Source organism: Strix aluco, chromosome 14, assembly GCF_031877795.1.
Source record: "Strix aluco isolate bStrAlu1 chromosome 14, bStrAlu1.hap1, whole genome shotgun sequence".
NCBI classification, from domain to species: domain Eukaryota; kingdom Metazoa; phylum Chordata; class Aves; order Strigiformes; family Strigidae; genus Strix; species Strix aluco.
This window is the reverse complement of record NC_133944.1, coordinates 11,119,286-11,139,750: the sequence shown is the minus strand read 5'-3', so window position 1 is coordinate 11,139,750 and position 20,465 is coordinate 11,119,286. Positions and strand designations below refer to the sequence as shown.

The window sequence follows — 20,465 nt, the reverse complement described above, 5'->3', positions numbered from 1 at the left end:
GTACTGTCTGCTGTGGGAGGGACCCCACGCTGGAGCTGGGGAAGAGCATGAGGAGTCCTCCTGCTGAGGAGAAAGGCGCAGCAGAAACAACGGGTGATGAACTGACTGCAACCCCCATTCCCTGTTCCCCTGCACCACTGGCAGGGAGAAGGCAGAGAAATCAGGAGTAAAGTTCAGCCTGGGAAGAAGGGAGGGGTGGGGGGGAAGGGGCTCTTAAGATTTTATTTCTCATTATCCTACTCTGATTTGATTGGTAATAAATTAAACTTATTTCCCCAACTCAAGTCTGTTTTGCCCGTGATGGTAACTGGTGAGTGATCTCTCCCTGCTCTTACTCTGACCCACGAGCCTTTTGTTACATTTTCCCACCCCTTCCCAGTTGAGGAGAGGGAATGATAGAGCAGCTTTGGTGGGCACCTGGTGTCCAGTCAGGGTCAACCCACCACATCATTTTAGAGTAACTAATTTATACAACCTTTCTTATAGGCACTGCTGGTATTCAGGTATCATAACACTCCCCATTACCAAACTCTATTTTCCAATACTTAAGATTCTGTCAAACTTCTGAAGAGTTCATGAAGAAACTTCATATGCTTATTGACTGCCTCTCCATTCTTTTGGTTATGGTTCATCTGGAACATGCACTTAAACATCAGATGCAGAGCAATTTGTACATTGGGGATTTGATTTTTTTCGCTCTCGTAAAAATACAGCTAAATTGAGCCACAGGACTAACCCTTTAAAAACCTGACATTTGCAGACAATTGCAGAAAATGACTGGAGACAGAATCCCTAACAAGTCAGCCAACACAGGCAGAACCTTCATTGCCACCACAGTATCGCTGGAGTCAAGCATCAGAACCCAAAGCAGGGAGACACTGCCCTGTTCCTCATATTCATGATGTCCCTCTGGGGTTCACAAACTAGAAGAACAACATGGGAGGAAGACACAGGACTGAGAGCAGTGAAACAAGACAGGTAGAAGAGCTTGGGGCCACCAAAAAAATCCTTCAGAAACCAGGGGTTTTAAGTCCAAAACCCCTACCTCTGAAGTCTCAGCGTCCTGTTGGTGTAAGCAAATACCTATACAATCCATTATCAGAGTACTTTCTCCTTCTCTGGTGAAATGGCTGGTCCATCTATAACCACTAGGATTCATCCAAAGAATCTGGTAGATAAAAAGCAGCTGAATTTTGGCACTACAACTGGATTCTACCCCTGCCTCAACTGCTCAGCACTTGTGCTGCATGCAAATATAATCTATTGTAAGCAATATTCTTATGCCATGTATTTATGAGTGTCCAATGTGAAAAGCAGGGTTTGTGACCAGGAGTGGTCATGGCTGCAACTGAAGACAATGAAACACAAACAATTAACCAGTATTTTTAATTTAAAATAGAGGCAATTAGGCTCTGTTTTCTACTTAAAAAAAAGAGGCTAATAATCCCCTTAACTGCACTGTTGAGGAAGTTGTTATAGGGATAAGCTTCACAAAAAAACCTACTTGGTTATTAATTCCCACTTCAGAGGGGGGCTTAGATAGTATGCAGCAAATAAGCCTTAAGCAACCCACTGAACAGGGGAGAAAAAATATTACCTAACTCTTCATTAATTACAACTGCCCAGCCTACACACTCTAGAAACTAAAAACAACAGTAGTATGCGGTCATGCAGCATAATGTGTATGCACATGGGAGCCACTATTACATTGCTCAGGAACCTCCTTTATAGCATTTCCTAATCTTTGCATGTTTAATTTTACAGCCTTACTAATGTTTGAGTGCCTCCTAAGAAGTTTTAAAAGATATCTTAATGCTTTGAAAATGTAAACAATAGAATTTATAGTGAGAATTTACTATCTGCTTATATAGTAAAGATTGACTCACCATGAAGGAAAGGAAGGAAAATGGTATTGTGGTTAAAGCACAGTTGAAACCACACATTTTTACTTTCTCTAACCTTCCAACCTACCTGCCCTGCTAACACAGATGTCTTCTCCAAAATATTGCAAAAGCAGCTCAAAAACTGTCTATACAAAAGAAATAGTATAGAATACCTTATTTGATAATAATGGTAATGCACCTCAGGTGCACAAACATTTATCAATTCGCTTAAAATTTCTGCAAAAAGTGAAACAAGCATTTGTCAGAAAAGCAGAAAGGTGTGAAAAACAGTAAAAGAAGAGATCAATTAAATGAGAAAAAATTATCAAAAGATTACATAAAAATACAAACACTTCTGAAAACACAGGCATCACATATTATCAGAACTATCTCGGATTTGAAAGGTTCTGCTTTAGCAGAACAGCAGCTTGTGAAACGTCAGCCAAGTTTAGAACTGCTCTCAACATCACATGTGATGGCAAAGACTAAGCTGCTACTGCCTGCATTGAGCATATTTTATAGCAAAAATACAGCCACTTCCAGAGCAGGTGATTCAGCACTTTTCACAAGTTCAAAAGACTTTTTTTTTTTTCCATTTTAAAAAAGGATGGTAAAGTGAAACTTAAAGTGAATACCAAAACACAGAAAACAAATCAGTAAAGTTTATATCATGAACTTGAAAATCTGAAGAGCACAAGTTAGAAAAATGCCTACATTGGTCCAGATTGGACTATTTATGCAATGAAAACAAAACTCAAGTGCTTGGTAATGATATTTGTGAGAATTATTTATAAGAATTTTGGTAATCATATCTGTAAGAATTTGGTAATCATATTTGTTAGAATTATTAAGTAGCCTACTTATGTGCCTAAATATTTGGACTAAACCATCAAACTTTACACATAACTTGACATTACCTTTTCTGATCCCTAAAAATATAGAAAGTCACTTAACACATTTTAGATCAAACTTGAAATAAAAACATTAGTCAACTTTAAGATCAAATCCATTTTCAGCAACAGTCTCATGAAAATTCCAATATATACTATTTCACCTGATTTGTAAGTTCTGATAACAGATAGTCCATAATAAAATATTATGAGCCAGGCTAACATTCCTGTATGATACTCACTTTACATTCTTGGTGTACAGCAGTACTTTTAATTTTGTAACTAACACAAACTGATTTTAATTAAAAATAATTTAAAATAAGGTTTTTTTGCTTTTTGGTTATGAATGTAAACACAACTGGGTATTAAGATACTGAAAACCAGCAAACAAACTCTGCATCTAAAGCATGAAAGCCATGAACTGTACAAATGAAAAATATAGATAAACAAAAGAAACACAGCAAAGAAAAACTAGATGGCAGCACCTACCTATTTTTCATAATTTCACAAGTATAAGCTTCAAAAGAAGATATGGAGGCAAAAATCTAATGTAATCCAAATAATCAGTTTTAAAAGACTTTTGAATTTACCTATTATCTCTGAAGAATACAGTAATGCAAGCAAACCCACGCTTATTTGACCTGTTTGTAATAGAAAAGTTCTATTCTGGATTCTTCTAAGATCAACCAAAGTTCCTTCAGATTATAGCTTGTTTCCTAAAAATCCTGTACCTTAACTAAGATCCTATAGCAGACAGGCAACATTAATAATTTTTTAATATTCAGATAAAATTAATGTCAATCAAAAAATAAAAGGAAACTAAAATCACAGAAACATGTAGGCTGGAAAAGACCTTGAAGATCATCCAGTCCAACCATTAACCTAACACTGACAGTTCCCAACTACACTCTATCCCTCAGCGCTATGTCAGCCCGACTCTTAAACACCTCCAGGGATGGGGACTCCACCACTGCCCTGGGCAGCCCATTCCAACGCCCAACAACCCCTTCTGGAAAGAAATACTTCCTAATATCCAGTCTAAACCTTCCCTGACACAACTTGAGGCCATTACCTCTTGTCCTATCGATTGTTACTTGGTTAAAGAGACTCATCCCCAGCTCTCTGCAACCTCCTTTCAGGTAGTTGTAGAGGGCGATGAGGTCTCCCCTCAGCCTCCTCTTCTTCAGACTAAACCCCCCCAGTTCCCTCAGCCGCTCCTCGTACGACATGTGCTCCAGACCCTTCACCGGCTTCGTTGCCCTTCTCTGGACACGCTCGAGTAATTCAATGTCCTTTTTGTAGTGAGGGGCCCAAAACTGAACACAGTAATCGAGGTGCGGCCTCACCAGTGCCGAGTACAGGGGCAAGATCACTTCCCTGTCCCTGCTGGCCATGCTATTTCTGATACAAGCCAGGATGCCATTGGCCTTCTTGGCCACCTTGGCACACTGCTGGCTCATGTTCAGCCGGCTGTCAATCAACACCCCCAGGTCTCTCTCTGACCCTCTCCAGCCACTCCTCCCCAAGCCTGTAGCGCTGCTGGGGGTTGTTGTGGCCGAAGTGCAGCACCCAGCATTTGGCCTTATTGAAACCCATACAGTTGGCCTTAGCCCATCGCTCCAGCCTGTCCAGATCATGAAGATGAAATTGTTCAATTGAAATGATGCACAGTTAGCTCAAACTAATGTTTGCTTTGAACATCCAAATCTTTTTTTAATTTCATTAAATATGTTTTTTCAAACAAGCATGTTATCACTGAGAAAGTATTCACAGCACATCAAAACTGCACTTCTTAATGCATCAAAAGATTGTATTACAATGTAATAGTCATGGAAGACTGAGTACTTCCATGTAAAACATGAGATACCAATTTTAAAAAGGTCAGCCTCTCATAGCTGCACCGATAAGATAAATTTATATTCACAATATGAAAAATGTTTTGGTTTTATATACCTGAATATTTTGCAATATTTTTTCCCTAAAAAAACCCACACCACATAGTTAGCTGTAGTTAATACCATCCATTACAGTCCTATACAATTTCATAATTGGACCTAAACTATTATATGGTACAATTTATATCTATTCATGCTTTTCTTGAATATTTTAAAGAAACCAGAAAGACTGTAAATTTAAAGATCATTAAAATTTCAAGTACATCTACAGGTACTTCTCTCAATTACTGCTTTTTCTGTACTATTCTTCCGTCTTCAGATTCTGATTCTTTTGACTGAATCCATTTCAGTCATTGTACCCATGCTCCAGAGCCTTTGATCTTAGCATTAAACTGATCAGAATTGAGACCCTTCCTACAAGGTACTTGCTTATTCCAATTAGCCAGTTTTCCAGAATTCCACTAGGAATTGAAACAAGCAGATTTTATTCATATTTTGCACAGCAGCAATTGAGAGGAGCATAACTGAATGTCTAATCAAAGACTACCCCACCTAAGAGTCGAGAAGAACCCAAGTCTTCCTTTCGAAATGGATTTGCCTATCTTCTTCCAAGAACCTAACACAAAACTATCCCCAAAGCTATACAACATCTGCTTACATCCACTACTCTTAAAAGCTGCAAAAAATGTCATAAAGGTATTACAAACTATAGGAGTCAAACAATAAATAGCAAAGCCAAACACTCGAAATGTAAGAAACATGAGATTTAAGTCTGCTGCACAACATCAACTGTGTGCCTTGATTGCCTAGCTGAAGCTTTTATCTTTGTGCATTTATCATGTAAAGACTGTAATTCACTGCACATGTACAGAAGAGATTAATGTAGGATGAACAGGAAGTTATGTATCTTAATCTTTCTGAACTTTTGTGTTTGGCACTGCAATCAAAATGTATCTTTTTCTAAACTTGGGAAGGGAAGAGAGATAGCTGTATCAATTCCCTACAAAGGTAAATACTAGTGTATACAGATATTTGACTCCTGAACCTTCAGCAATGCAACATGTAAGGATAAAGCCACTGCCTTTAAGGAAAGCATCCTAGGCCCGTATACTAAATCCTAAGGGAAAACTGACTACACTTTCTGTATTTCATCAGCTTCTGTTGTTCCTAGAGAGAGGTGGCTTTTTCCTCACATACTGTCCTAGATATAAGCCTGGCTGCTGAAGCTAGAGGAATTTCCATGGGAAACCTGGTTAGTTTTCCTCCTGAACAGCTGGGAGAAGATCTAGCAAATGATGGCACTGGGATATGGGAAGAAAATCTTGTTGTATTACTGGGCTGCAGCAGCAGTTTAGAACCTGGGCAGCTCAGTATGTATTGATCAAGTCAAACTCATTTAAGAACATTTAAAACATTTTCCCCTTCTCCTTTTCTGAGAGTGAAAGAGTTGTCAAGGGGATAGATTCAAAGAGCTTTCAAATTTGGATGAAGACTTTGGTAATTACTCAATCTTTCTTGTAATTTTTAAAAAAGTAATTCATAATTCATTTTATATTCTCCAGTTATCACTCTCAACACTTAATGTGTTGCCAAAAGTAACTGCCAGATTTTGCAACTTCTTTGGCATGTTATTTAATAACCTGTGTTTTACATCTAACTACATAGCTCATAATGCACTTTCTTATCACAGTAATTATTTAAAGTGACAAATTAACACTGAAAACAATCACTTGGCTGAGTAACTTGTGACACTTGACACTGGCTACAAATGAGGACAATCTGAAGAAAAGCAACCATAATACCTATGAAGCACAAAAGCTATGCCTTTTTCCGATACATTCTTCATAATAAGATATATTTCCTAGAATACTTACAGCAGACTGCAAATTTCCACCTGTGTGGGCTTTCTACGTAGGTGAAAGTAGAGTAAAACACAAACTCAGTGACTGAAGTACATCACTAAATACTACACATTTAAAGGACCCTGCATTATAATCCAAATAAAGCTATCTTAAAATAACAGAATAAAAACATAATAGTAAATTTGAGCTCTGCACAGTAAAACAATAATCATTCCACTAACGTATTGGAGATAGGTATATGATGTTCTAGAGGTTAAAACCGCATAGCCTATGTTCATCAATCTTGCAAAATATTTTGCAGGACTCAAGCAATTAATGTTTATATTCTGTCCATCCTGAGCTAATGGCACACACAATTTTTCTGTGTTTCAGTCACAGTGGAGACTAGGACTTTTGAAGATCATACTTTATAGACAAAAAAGACACTATTTTCCATACGTTTTAAATTTTACTGAAAATTTTAATTCACAGAATTTAGCTGACACATCAGAATTTGATTCTGAAAGAAGAATGCTTAATTATAAACTCACTGAAAAAATATTTTTCAGTACACACAATTTCCTGTATTTTAGAACTTGATCCCTTTTCTTGATTATTCATAATGACTACTGAAACAAAAAACTGACACGTTTAAAACCTTAGCATAATACTTGTGATTGGACATTTCCTCCAGAAAATCAACGAATAGTCTCTCGTTATAAACCATCCACCTAATCACATAAAAGTCTAGTTCTGATAAAATAAACCTTTAGAATTTAAGCCCTCACAATCTGGTTTTAAAAGGCTGTCAACCATCATTTTTAAAGAACACTCTAAGGTCAAACACATATAAGCACTGTCAAAATGAAAGAAGAGAGTCTGCAGATCACATGCAGAGTTATGGAAGTTCAATATAAATTTCCCAAGGACAATATTTATTATTTCTTATCCTTGTTAATTACAACAAATAAAGAAATGATGCAGTACCATTTGGGCAGCTACCACAAAGATCTGTCAAAAGAGATGAATCCTGGCAAGCTATAATACCATGATTCTAATGCCACTACACTAGAATAATCAAAATTTTGCATCCTGTAAGACATGTATCATTCATAAGGCTTCGCTGGTTTCCTCTATTCTCAATGAGCTTATTAGCACTAATGAGCATAAAGGAATATCTATAATGCAGTAGGGTATTTACCTGGGCAGAACCCTGAACAAAAATAATTACGTCTTTCTAACACCTGAACTCCTTCAGATTTTAGGTGTCTCTACAAACACATGAACATGAGGTATCCTCACAGTTTTATTTTTATATAAATCCAGTAAGTCAGATTATACTCTTTCTGCAACCTCAACAGTTTCATATAACTAGAGAACAGCTGCCTGAGGCCAACATGATCAAGTCTCAACATACATTTTAAGGCTGACTTTGGGATGCAAACTCCAGCCTTCTAATAAAGACTGAACACACAGAGTCAAGCGGTCAGTCTACATTTTTGTATGCTTCCTAAGATTCTATGTACAATAAAGGTGCATTCCTTAAACGTTTTCAAACTACAGACAATTTGTTAATATTTAACTTGCTATGAATGTTTCCACTCTGAATTTTAATTCTGTATGCTGGCCACAGAAATTCAAGTTACATGAAAACTAACAGTATGAAACAGAAACAGCTAAAACTAACTCAATAAACTGAGATCATATTCTTGGTACAGTCGCACCCCACAATTTCTGCTTTACATTTATGCTATGCCCTTACTTCAGGATCCACTATGTGTTCTATACAGTCCCTTGTAGTCACTACTAAAGAACTGATTGTACTTATTCACAAAGAAAGCCCCAAACAACCAAAGACAAACATACAAACTCAGAAGAACAACTTGTCAGGAATTTTGTTGTCATTAAACTAGTCAAAAAAATCTCGAAATTAACACAGGCTTATCTCTGTATTTATTTTTCTTGAAATACATTTATCTTTGAAGTCTTCTTATCCTTCCAAATATCACAAATCCAAACATTAAACATCTGCCTTTTCTGCTAAGAGTTCTTTTACAAATTCCATCCAATACTGCACTTCCTTCTTTAGTGAGAGCATAAAGTTCTTCAAGTGTTTCCAGGCCTTTATTATATGTCCTTCGTGAGACACAGTCCATTGAACTACAATCTTCTTAGTGACACTCATTTCTAAAACTTACATTCTAGTTGGCTACTCTGTGTTTTAGATTGCCTCATCGTATTAACTTATTTTCAATTCCTTGATTTCAATTCCTTGATTTTATTCTGGCTTCCTTCTCTTCTGAAAAGTTTATCACTGTTTTCAGTTTTGAATTAAACTTAATCTTTTAGACTATAAATATGGTGTAATGCGCAAAGCATAAAATGGAACAGTAATCAGATGTTAAATATGGGGAAATAGATGTTTAAGTTTTTTTCAAGCAACCTATACAACAATCAATTAAAAAAACTATACAGGCACCCTCTTCATCTCTTTCCACTCAGAATTACTTAGCACTTCTGCAAACACAGACCTTTGGCAAAACTACCTTAAACTCTGCCTACTGTTATTATGGCACCGCTGCCCTGTACTAACATCCCAACATTTTAGTAAGATAGTTCAGCTCTCATCCCAAATGGCCTAAAGCTAAACAGCCTCCCCACAAAATTTTAAACCAATGCAGCCTAGCAAGTAATTTAAAGAACAATACACCTTCACCCTTGAAAATAAATCAGTTCTAAGTTCAAATAAGCACACTCCACTAAAGACTTTGGGGTAGGAAAGCATGCTATCCTGTCAATCCATATAAAAAAGGAAATGTAGTCATGACACAGACAAAACTTGAAGTGTAGACAGATCACACCCAGAGGTGAATCAAAGGAGTCAAACCTTTCTTTTGAATAAAGTACATTAGAAAAGTTAATTATTGCAAATTCTTGTATTGAATGTGCTTAGCTTTTTCTTTTCTAATTTCTATTCAAATCTAGCTATCCTGTGTATCCATTCAGCATGCTGGGATCTCACAATGCTTCTGATTCAGAGAAACAAGGGGCACTTACTGAACCAGTGCTGTACAGTCCAAACTAAGTTCTGGCTAAGATTGACCCTTCTAGCCTCCAATGATCTCACAGCCTAAACCAGGTCTTGAGAGACTCTATAGATTTTTTTCTGAAATACAAAAAAAATTCCTCGGCCTCAGAAGATAAACTGCATTTGAATACGTATTTTCTGTTGTCACAACAAAAAAAGGGGAGGAAAGAACATTTGCAAAAAAATATGAGCTAATAACGTGTAAGGCAGAGGAAAACATAATGCACAAAAGTAAAGTGAAATCAAGTCAGACATACCTGAGCTGTTGATAGGCGAAAAACAGGGCCAGTTGTGGGCACTGAAAGTCTAGGTGAAATGCTGGCAGGACCCTGTCCCTGTGTTTGTACTTGAGCCTGCATTTGAGCCTGTGCTAGAGCCTGCTGAGGCACCATTACAAGCTGTCCAGCATCCGTGCGCACCAAGACCATTCCTAGTGACAACAAAGTAACAATAACTATAGAATAAAGAATAATATGAGTAATAATACACAAAGAACTATCTAACTACAGAATACAGAATAAAATTAAGGTATAGCACTGTACATTTTTCTTTATACTGTGAGGGGGTTTTTTATTCTGGTGTAACAGATTTTATTTCAAAGAAGAAAAGGAGCCCCTACTAGCAGACAATTCAGTTTGGAATTCAAATAACTGCAGTTTATGGACAACAGTGATGACAAAAACAGTCACTTGAGTGTATAGGCGTACAGGAACTTTCAGCAGTCTAACCAGGGTCAGAAGAATAAATTTAGAAAGAAATATTCCTTAAAAGTAAACTGTAACAACAATCCAGTAACTGAAAAAAGAATTCAGTATGAACATACCAGGGACAATGACATGAGAGCTTTACTAAAACAACAGCTTTAGGGGATGTGTACATGCAAACACCGGGCCAGATACATTTCTGAGTATACAATATTTGAGATTTAGTTAATCGATGAGAATTAACACATGAATTTATTTGGTACACACCATCACCATATTGGGAGGCACTACCTGTGGTTTAGACATCAAGAAAAAATATCGTCAAACCCAGAGAACCAACACATTCACTCCTCAGCATAAAATGATACAAGTGCAGGTATTTTAGGAAAACACCAAAGGAATTGTTTTAAAATTAACAGAGTACTTGACAAGTGTTTTACAACACCTTCTGGAAGTAAATGATAATTTTTTCAGATTATTTTCTAGTAATACGTTTCACAAATAGAGGCCTTCTACATAACACAGACAGTGCCTCCAAGTTCTGCCCTAAGTTTTCCACAATCAGCAGGTTAGAAAAGGGGAGACAGCAGATAAATTGGTTCTGGAGCTTCACACTTATTCAAGATTGCTGCAAAGCATGTAATGTGCTCCCTCTAGTTCACTCAAAACTAAGAAGCAGTTCCCAAGCCAGATTATTTAAAAATAGTTCCAGAATACATTTTAATAATTTAACCTAGATAGGATACAATGGGTCTATAAACAGAAAAACATTTTGCCTGCAACTACTGGAGAACCAAAAAATAAGAATCTAGGAAGTCACTTTTATTCTGTTGGTAACAAGAGTCAGTAGACATTGTTTCTACAACTTACCTCTATGTGCAAATTGCTTCATACGTATTTTTTAACTTTTGAAGGAAAAATGAAGATGGTAAAAGCATACATGCACTTCTAATTATTAACTTCCCAGGAAAAAAAATACCTCAGTAAATAGACACAGTTTGCAACATACCCTGAGGATAAAGAAATCTGAACACTATTGTAACAAGCAAGTAACAAATTACAGGAGTACCCTATACCAAGAAAGTCTTTCTTTCAGTCTCTGACATAGAAATACAAACCTGGGATGAACACGTGAGTGAACCACAGCACCAATAAAAGCCCTCACTCACGTAGTCTTAGGTGGTCCCAGTCAACCTTCACTGCTAAAAGCACAAACAGAAGGCAAATTTCTGCCACTACAAACAAAAGATTTGCAGAAATCAAGCTTTAAGGTAAAAGGCATAGAGAGCTACAGCAAGGACCGCATCCAAAAGCCATGATCATGACTCTCTTTCAAAGCCCAGAGAGTAATTTTTAAAAGAAAAGTTGAAAGAAGCCCATAAAAACTCTTTTAAAAGTAACTTTTAAGGTCCTGTAGCCATTTATAAGCACCAAACCTCATGGTTTATATTTGTAGAAAATTCTGTAAGCAGATGATGTATTTGGTATATGCCATTCCTAAACCATCCAGACACATGAATATTAGTACACTACCAACTGGCCAAACAGGTATCACTTCTCCAATTATGTTGTGAACCTTATATAAAAATCATCACAGGGTAACGTCTACCACACATTATAAAAATACACATTCTATTTGCATTACACAGATTCACAGGTGTGTTGTTAATTTATCTTCCAATTTCCTAAAACTAATTCTGAACAGAAAATTTGAATGGAAAGGACAAATTAATTGCAACACATGCCACAGTTTCAACAGAAGTTGTAGACATAATTACTACTATAGATGCATAAATGTTTATGTATTAATGTTATGTCTTAATTCAGTTCAGAGGACTTCAAATTTCTTTTACTGAACAATATGTAGAAATTAGAATCTGATTAAATTATGAGATTAATTTTTCCTGTCAGCCATGCAAAGATGAAATACACAATTTACGAGTATTATATGCTAAAATAACCTGTTCTCAAAATTTTATGCTAAATTTTTGCTTTAGACAGATATTTACAATATGGGAGTTTCAAAATTAATTATAAATGATCCACCAATTTGAAGAGTAAAAACTCAAAAATACTTTATTTTCTGAGTAACTTCATTTTAGAACATGCTATCTTCAAGTTTATGCAAATTTAATGGATTTCAAACTACCTTCTAATAAAATCAAATTCAAATTCAAACTTTCCAGTATTAACTAAATACTTTTGTAAATCTTTGACCATATTGCTTTCAAGGGCTCTGGTTTTCCCCTTCTGTTTGAAAATTAAGTAGCAGAACAAAGTACTGACACAAGAAACTTCAGAAACTGTGTGCAAAATTATGATACACATTATTATATGTTTACAGTAATTATCAGATTAACGATGGCAAATCACAGGCTAAAGACACTAATACAGTCTGAACAGTAACCTCTCATCTGTTTCAAGTTAGTTAGGTCTTCACAAAATCACCGAGCTTTATATGTTTGGAGCACTAGAATCTGGAGCAGGACTTCCATAAACTATGGCCAAATACACTACCGCTAGAAGTTCACTTAAAAGCAAGCTTCTACACCATCACATTTTTGCTCCACTTATCTAATAAGTATCAAACACTTTAAGAAACATGGTGGAAGAAGTTATTTCAGACTACATCAAGAGCTCCACATATTACCATTCTATTAACAGCAAAAAATAAATTAGTTCAAACGTTAAATCATCTCCTAAATCAAAAAGGCACGAAGTCCCCCAGTTTTTGCAACACGAAAATCTAAGTAGGGGAGCACAGAACCCTTCAAAATATCAAACAACATACAATTAGAGAAAAAATCACTAAGATGAAGGGATGCTGTGTTCATTAGTCAGCAACCTTGCTGAACTTAACTTTTGCTACTAAAAGTGTAAGACACTAAGAGGAGAATAAACAGGACGTAACAGTTACTTAAGAGGCAGAAATAAAATCTAGTGTTGTAAAGACTGCCCAGACGCAGTGGAGATTGTCACCATCACGCTTACTGAAATTAAAAATTTCAGATTAAATGACACAAATTAGCCTGTATCTTGCCACCTGATTCACGACAGAAGACACTCTTTGAAGAAGGAAAACTTGTCAAGACCATGAAGAATAAAGCAGAAAAGAGAGTCCTTCAAAACATACATTAATTTATTCTGAGTTAACACCCCAGCTTTTTATTTCACGCACAACTGCTCACCACACCATTACAAAATAACTTACCTTGACCGCCGCTCTCTCCCTAAGAAAAAACAAGTCATAATTACTTTGCATTAGCAACCGCCCGTCCCGTACCAATTACATCCTCATTAACGGCAGCCTGTTTGTCAGCCGTCGCCCTCAGACAGGTGGCTCTTCTTTTGTTTCCAGCACGTCGAGCCGCGGGAAGACGACAACTTTGAGGGAAAAAAACCCCTCAGCCAAGAAAAAAAAAGGGTTAGAAAGAGCAGCGAGCCCGCGAGTGCTGCGTTTCCACTTACCGGGCGGGATAGTGAAGCCGGGGGGCAGCTGGATGGTGGTCTGCTGAGGCGGCCTCACGATCAGCTGGGGGGCCACGATCCTGGGGGCAGCGCCCAGCGCCGGCCGGGGCGAGAGGGCCTGGGGGGCCGCGGGGGGGACGGGGAGGGCAGCGCCCGCCTTGGCGACGCTGACCGCCGGCTTGGGCGCGGCGCCGGCGGCCGCGGGGGCCGGCGGGGCGCAGTTGGCGGCCGAGCCCTGCCCCGGCGGGGCGGCCGCGCCGGCAGCGGGGCTGGCGGAGTTACTGAGTGCGTTAACTGCGGGGAGCGGGCCGTGCGCGGGCTTGGGCTGTGCTGTGGCGGCGTCGGCTCTGCCGTGGCTGCTGACTGGTGGGACTGCCGCCGGCCGGCCCCCGGCGCCCTCCCCGTTGGGCGCCGCCTCGCCGGGGAGCGGCGCGGTCGCGGCGGCGGCGCCCTCCGCCGCTCCCGCCGGCCCGCCGCCCCCCGCCGGGGTCCCGCTCCCCCCCGCGGCGGCCGCGGCCTCGGCGCGCTGCGGCGGCGCGCCGTCGGCGGCGGGCGGGCTGCCGCCGGGGCTGGGGCTCCCCGCGTCCCGGGCAGCGGCGCCGGCAGCCACATGGTTGTTGACAGGCTGGGCAGGGGCGCCGGCGGGCGGGGGGGCGGCGGGCTGCGGCGGGGCAGGGGCGGCGGGCGCGCCGGGGCTGCTGCTGCCGCCGCCGCCGAGGAGAGCCGCTCCATGTGATTGCTGCACACTACTACTGTTTACACTCACTCCCCTCCCTGCCGCCGCCGCTGCCGCCGCCGCCGCTGCCGCCGCCGGGGGGGACGGGGACGGGAGCGGCCCCTGGGCAGGGGCTCGGCTCTCCGCGGCTCCGGGGCACCCCGCCGCCTCCTCTGCCCCGGGAGCGGGGGGAGGCGCGGGATGCCCTTGCTGCTGCCGGACGGGGCTGCTGCCCCCCGCTAGGCTCCCCTGGTGCTGCTGCTGCTGCTGCGGCTGCTGCTGCTGCTGCTGGGACGGGGCGGAGGTCCGGGGCTGGGGTGCCTCGGCGGAGCCCCGGCCGCCGGCCAGCTGCGATTCCAAGGAGCCCACCAGGTCGCTGACCGCCTTCTCGTCCACCTCCTCGGAGAAGAGCAGCATCTCTTCCAGGGGGTCCGAGGCGCCCGCCGCCATCTTGCGCTGAGCTGGGAGCCGGCCGCGCAGCGCGCAAGCGCGCCGGCCTCTGCCGCGCGCGAGGCATTCTGGGAGGGGCCGGCTTCCTCCTCCCCCGCCGGCGGGGCGGGCCTGGCCGGGCAGGGCCGCTGGCGAGTGCCGCGGATTCCTCGCTGGCCCCGGGGCTGCGCCCGTCTTCTCCGCGTCCTTCGAGGCCGGGTGAGATCTGCAGCGCTCCTGCGGACTCGGACCGGCAGGGTCCGGGAACGGCCCGGCGGCCGGACCGGTCCGGTCTGGGCGAGGGCCGGGGGCGTCAGTGAGAGGGCGGGAGGCTGCTCCCCGCCGCCTCGGGAAGCCGCGAGGCGACAGCCGTGCCCAGGCGAGCGCCTTAGCGATGCGGGGGGTTGCGTGAGAGCCGGCGTTAACCGTGTCTGCAGGGGCTTTTGGCAGGGAGGTTTGAGGCGTGGAGAAGGCCTGCGGCCCTGGTGCAGGGAGTTCTGAACATGCATGTTGGGAATTGAGGTGTCATGCAATCGTGTTAGCTCCTGGTATCAAAGCTGCCGTAATTGTGCTCATTGCCTTCACTTCGTACCCTGTGAGGACAGTTGCAGCCAGCACAATTTTCTTCATGCTTAGGGAGACGTGAAAGCATGCGTGCAGTCAGCGGTAGTGGCTCAGCTGCCTTACTAACTCCTTCAAAGCAGGGAACTTTGCTGTTGGAGCTGTTTGAAATCCCAAGATGCACAGAGTACCTGCACTCACATTTGCACTGCTGTAGCTGCTTTAGTTTTAGACGTTTAGACAAAGCTACTGCTTTACCTAGATGAGAATGGTTGCAGTAATACAGTTTCCTAATGTGGACACTGTTAATAGAAGACTTGTAAACCAAAAATAAGATTCCGGGCATCATCACAGCATCTGCTCTGGCGTATTGTGTTCCCTCAGCATCCCCACAGGAAATTTGAGGTAGTTTGTTACTAACACTTTTGCCGTTGCACTCCTGTACACCCTTTTCTCATCAATGTTTGCCTCATGAATTCAAAAACACCATTTAAGAGAAAGACGGTAGTCCTCGATCATCATTTCTTTGACTAATGACAGGGCAGTTTCTTTGATGGGACCTTCGTTGCCCACAGTTCATTGCATCTGTTCTTGCACCCAACCGATAACCACCACGGATTTGTGACGCTGCCAGCAGAAAGCAGCTTGGATTCCATTATCTGTCTGCTGGCCCACAGTAGCGTGGCTGTCTACAAGCTTGGATGTATTTGAGCTGCTGTTCTGTGGCCTGAAATGATGACTCATTCTTCATTTTGTGATTTTTCAGGCTTTTCCACAAAATTGCAAAAGGTGCATTAGTGAATAACCCACCTTCAAGTGCACAATGCACTGATGGAAAAGAGTAAAGGGCTTGCAGTGCACGCACACACACAACTCTTCTCTGTTCCCAGATTCAATCTGTTAAGTCATACATTGTATGACTTGCTTGAGTCACAAGACTAAACTGCTACTAACTGGTTTGTTACCATCCGTTTCCTCTCAATGTAGGTTACATTTTTATTCAGGGTAGTTTTTCCTGATTGTCTGTTTATACCTTTAGGAACAGGTTTATGATGAATCAAAATAAACCACCTTTAAAATGCATTAAGAATAGGTTGCATCAGTTTAATTACGATAAGTTTAAATGTCTCCTGAAATTAAACCAGTGCATATTTCTTAAATAAAGTGGCCAAGTAAAAGTACTGAAGACCCAAAGGCGTGGTCAGGGTGTCTAAAGGGGAGACTGTGCAGTCAGTGAATGTGAAAGCACAGTATTGCTTATGAAAAACAGTATTAAGTGTATGCAGGAGATCTATACATCAGAAATTTGCTTAGCAAATGAGTATTGCTTTTATGGAATGCTACAGCTGAATTAAACAAATGGCTTTTAGCAAATGTTTCTACCTGGAAATTTAATTAAAACATAGTAGACTATTACTCAATTTACTATTGCATAAACATCAAGAATACTCATTTGGGTTGGAAAAATACCAGAATCTATCCAATATTATTTTGTTATTAATTTTATTAGAGAAAATTCCACGCTTCCTTCACTTACTTGCCCTGACCCTGGACTTCATTTGCATACCACTATCTCCACAGTTTTTATAAGAGAATAGAAAGTTAGACATATGATTCTGCAATTAGTCCTGACTATGAAAAAAGTTTTAGTATACATTTTTCTAACACTATGGCATTAAACTGGGTGTCTCCATAAAAACCACCCAGGAGGTAATCTTTATTGCTTTGTAGCTTTAGAAGATAAAAAGTAATCTTCCCACTGGAAGGAGAAAATGGCAAGGCATGATTTATAAGACAAGTTTCAAAACTTTAAAAATTAACTACTTTTCATTAGAGTTTTAAAGTACATTTGAGCGTGGGCAATCTGTAAAACATGAATTCATAGTTCTTCCCACTCACCTCTTTTTAATTGAGCCATTTATATATATAAACACATAGAATGAGAAAGTATAATAGAAGATTTTATTTAATAAAACATGATGTATACTGATTCACATTGGACTCCTTTCAAGTCAAGAAGTGATGATGTACATAAGAATGTATATAAACTTGATGAAACTGGCTTTGGCCTTGCGCTTTTTTAGTAAAGTACAGAATCTCTGAACTTTTGTATTCATTCTTTTATTATAAAAATCTTTTTCAAATATTTACATGCTTTTCATCATGGAAAACATATTTCAGAACACATTTATTGCTCTTTCATTTTTAGAAGTTAAATAATATATAGGATTAAAAAAAAAGTCAAAGAGACCATTGCGATCATCTCATCTGGTCTCTTAAAATACAATCTTTCTGGAATTATTTTTTGTTTGAAATAGAGAATGTCCATTAGGAAAGTTAACTTTCAACCATGGTTTTAAAATTGCCTGTGAGAGAAAATGCACCACAAAACTTGTTAAGTTGCTGATCAGTTATCAACACTGTTAAACCCTGTGCCCTGTTTCCAGCCTAAGTTTTTCATTAATAACTCTATACATAATAGAAGTACCAGTGCCATGTTAAGCTGCTGCAGGGAATAATGACAGTTCACATAGACAAGTATCTTTTTATCATCTAAAGAAATGGAAGTACTTAGAAAGGTGCACTGTTTTCCTAGTATGTGACATGGGTTTCCTTCAAATACACACTTTCGGTGCATTCAAATATACAATTTAACTATCATAAGTTTAAAATTAACGTTAAAATGGTACCTACCAGGTTTAGATAAGATTTTGATGTAACTTCTTAAAATTAATTTACAGAACTCTTTACATATATAATTGAAATTCACTTTATGCTATATTCTTTCAACTGCTTTTAAGTATGAATTAGAAATTATAAATTCCACAAATTGTAGAGCACAGAGATGGCTTGAGTAACCAACAGCTGTTCTAGAAATGTCTAAATTCAGTTTCATGTATTTCAGTTGCAATGGAATTTTTTTTTTTTATGTAAGGCTTACAGAAATTTAGGAGCTTTTTTTTTTTTTTGAAGTTAATTGTAATTATAAATGCCTGTCTATGCTCACCTAGACAGGACTTGATGGAGACACTTGGGAAAATTTGACATCAGGAGGGTTCCAATTTAACCCTTAAAAAGTTTTTCAAGGAGATACTTTTCTATTCCTAGCTTTTTTCTTTTTTTTTTTTTTTTTTTTTTTTTTCTTCATTCTGGCCAACTACTTCTCTCTTTCAGAAACTTTGCAAGTGTTAACACCTAAAAGCAAACTCTGGCAGTTTTCCGCTTGAATTTCCTCCTGAAGTGCTCATCTATTTTGTCCCCAGCTCAAAGAAATGTCCATTTCTATTTCCTGTTCCACCACACAACCTTGAAACCCTAATTCCATAAATAGAAATGCCACAATTTTGAGAGGCACGAGGGAAGACTTAGGAAGAAGTTGGCCAGAAGCAAAGCCAGATGGGTCTTCAGGGCAAGTAGTTGTATTTCAAGGTATTCCTCTTCCCGTTCTTTGCCCTCTTACGTCTGTATTGCAGACCTCCCTGATAGACCACTTCTTTCTTCCCCTCATGGTGTCCTCTCTCTTCATCAGCCAGGGTCCCAATCTTTCCAGCAACCTCCCCCAAAACTTTTTTTTCCTCTTCCAAGCTCTATCCATATCTGAAGCTGATGCAACTCCTTCTGTAAGCAGGCAGCAAAACCATGTAATACAGCCTGTAGCTGATCCTCTATGTTGTTATTAATCTCTTCACCTCCTCCAACAGATGTTATTTTGCCACGGTTGAGAAGCAGCCACAGACCAACCTCTAGTGGTCAGGAAGACTACCTCTCTCCTTCCTTGTAACAAGACATAGGTATCTTCTGTTATTTTTCTAAACAGTAGCTTTACTTTGAGCTGAGTTACAAATGCTGATTTTCAACAGCAATCTCCCATGGACTTGATGCAGCCATGCATCTACAGTCATTAAATGAATAACTTTGTTCCAAATCTTTCATGTAGTCCAGGACATGCTAGAAGCACATCACAGTAAAGTCCCCTGAGCGCTCAAGTCGTCCATGACTTTACACTCAGTTGAACTTGGGCATAGTTTCCAGAAGCCTAGCATAGCTCCTATTTAGAAACATGCAGGCCTTTCCAGAAAAATCTGGCTTGCTATTGTGTTTCAAAGCCCTATTCTGAACAAAATACTTGCTGAATCTTTGCAACATATTAGCATCCAGCTGCTGCAACAAAAGCTATTAAGTACCCTTTCCCGAAGTTAGTTTTTGTTGCATGTAATTTTCTAGGCTGCAAATATAAAAAGGGGGCCCCGAGGCAGTATCATGTTTCAACATGCAAAGCCTCCACCAGGAAACCTCGTTTGTGATTTTAACATAAGGTGTTCAAGTTAAGCACAATCTCAAAATCATGACTCACTTTTTGTGCTTAATTGTACTAAAGGGTATTTTTTCAGGATTAATTACACACTCTAGTCAAAATTTCATCAACAGTTGCATTGCTTGGTGTTTCTTAGCAAGATCCAACTATCTCAACACTGCCAACTGAGTAACATGGAATCCCCCTTGAAATACAAACTAGTTATCATCATCTAGACTTTTGCAACTCTCTGCATGCCTGGATTCTAAATTACTTTTTGAGGGTTATAAGAATTTAGCACTCAATGATAGGTGGCTTAGGCCTCCCTCAAAAAAACTCGAAAACCCCAAGTCACCAGACCTACTTTCACATCCCCCGGTGTTCCCAGGCTACGGCAGAGGTGGGGGTTCCAAGCTACGAGCTCAAGCTCCCGGCGCGCTGGACGGGAACGTGGGGAGGGGGAGCCGCAGGCCCCGCACAGCCCCGACTCAGCAGCGCTCCGGCCCCACGCACCACCCTCAGGCCAGGCAGGGAAAGCGGGACGAGGCACAGCCGAGCCGCACCGCCACCGCAGAAGCCACACTCGAGGAAAGAACGCGCTGAGGCTCTTATGGCTTCAAGGCCACTAAACGCATTTCCCGGGCGGCCCAAATGGCCGTCCCGACCCCTCCCCTCCGCGGCCCCGGCCCCCACCCCG

General features: G+C 40.7%; 1 protein-coding gene and 1 long non-coding RNA gene across 3 annotated transcripts in view; both read right to left on the bottom strand.

Annotated features, from left to right (window-relative positions):
- Positions 1-14,949, bottom strand: part of LOC141929954 (transcription initiation factor TFIID subunit 4-like) — a 149,885-nt gene extending 134,936 nt beyond the window's left edge. For both annotated transcript variants that reach the window (XR_012625159.1, XM_074840115.1), the window contains exons 1-2: positions 13,770-14,949; positions 9,855-10,027 (exon numbers count right to left, since the gene is read on the bottom strand). Coding sequence is in view for 1 of the 2 variants with exons in the window: in XM_074840115.1 (XP_074696216.1) it covers positions 9,855-10,027; positions 13,770-14,934 (1,338 nt within the window). In the remaining variant the exon portion in view is untranslated. The remainder of the gene's footprint in view (positions 1-9,854; positions 10,028-13,769) is intronic.
- A 2,465-nt stretch (positions 14,950-17,414) lies between these two features.
- On the bottom strand, positions 17,415-20,434 carry LOC141929723 (uncharacterized). The gene is made up of 2 exons (XR_012625089.1): positions 20,133-20,434; positions 17,415-19,092 (listed from the first exon to the last, which is right to left on the bottom strand). It is a non-coding gene; the product is annotated as an uncharacterized LOC141929723 (long non-coding RNA).
- Positions 20,435-20,465: the final 31 nt, after the last annotated feature.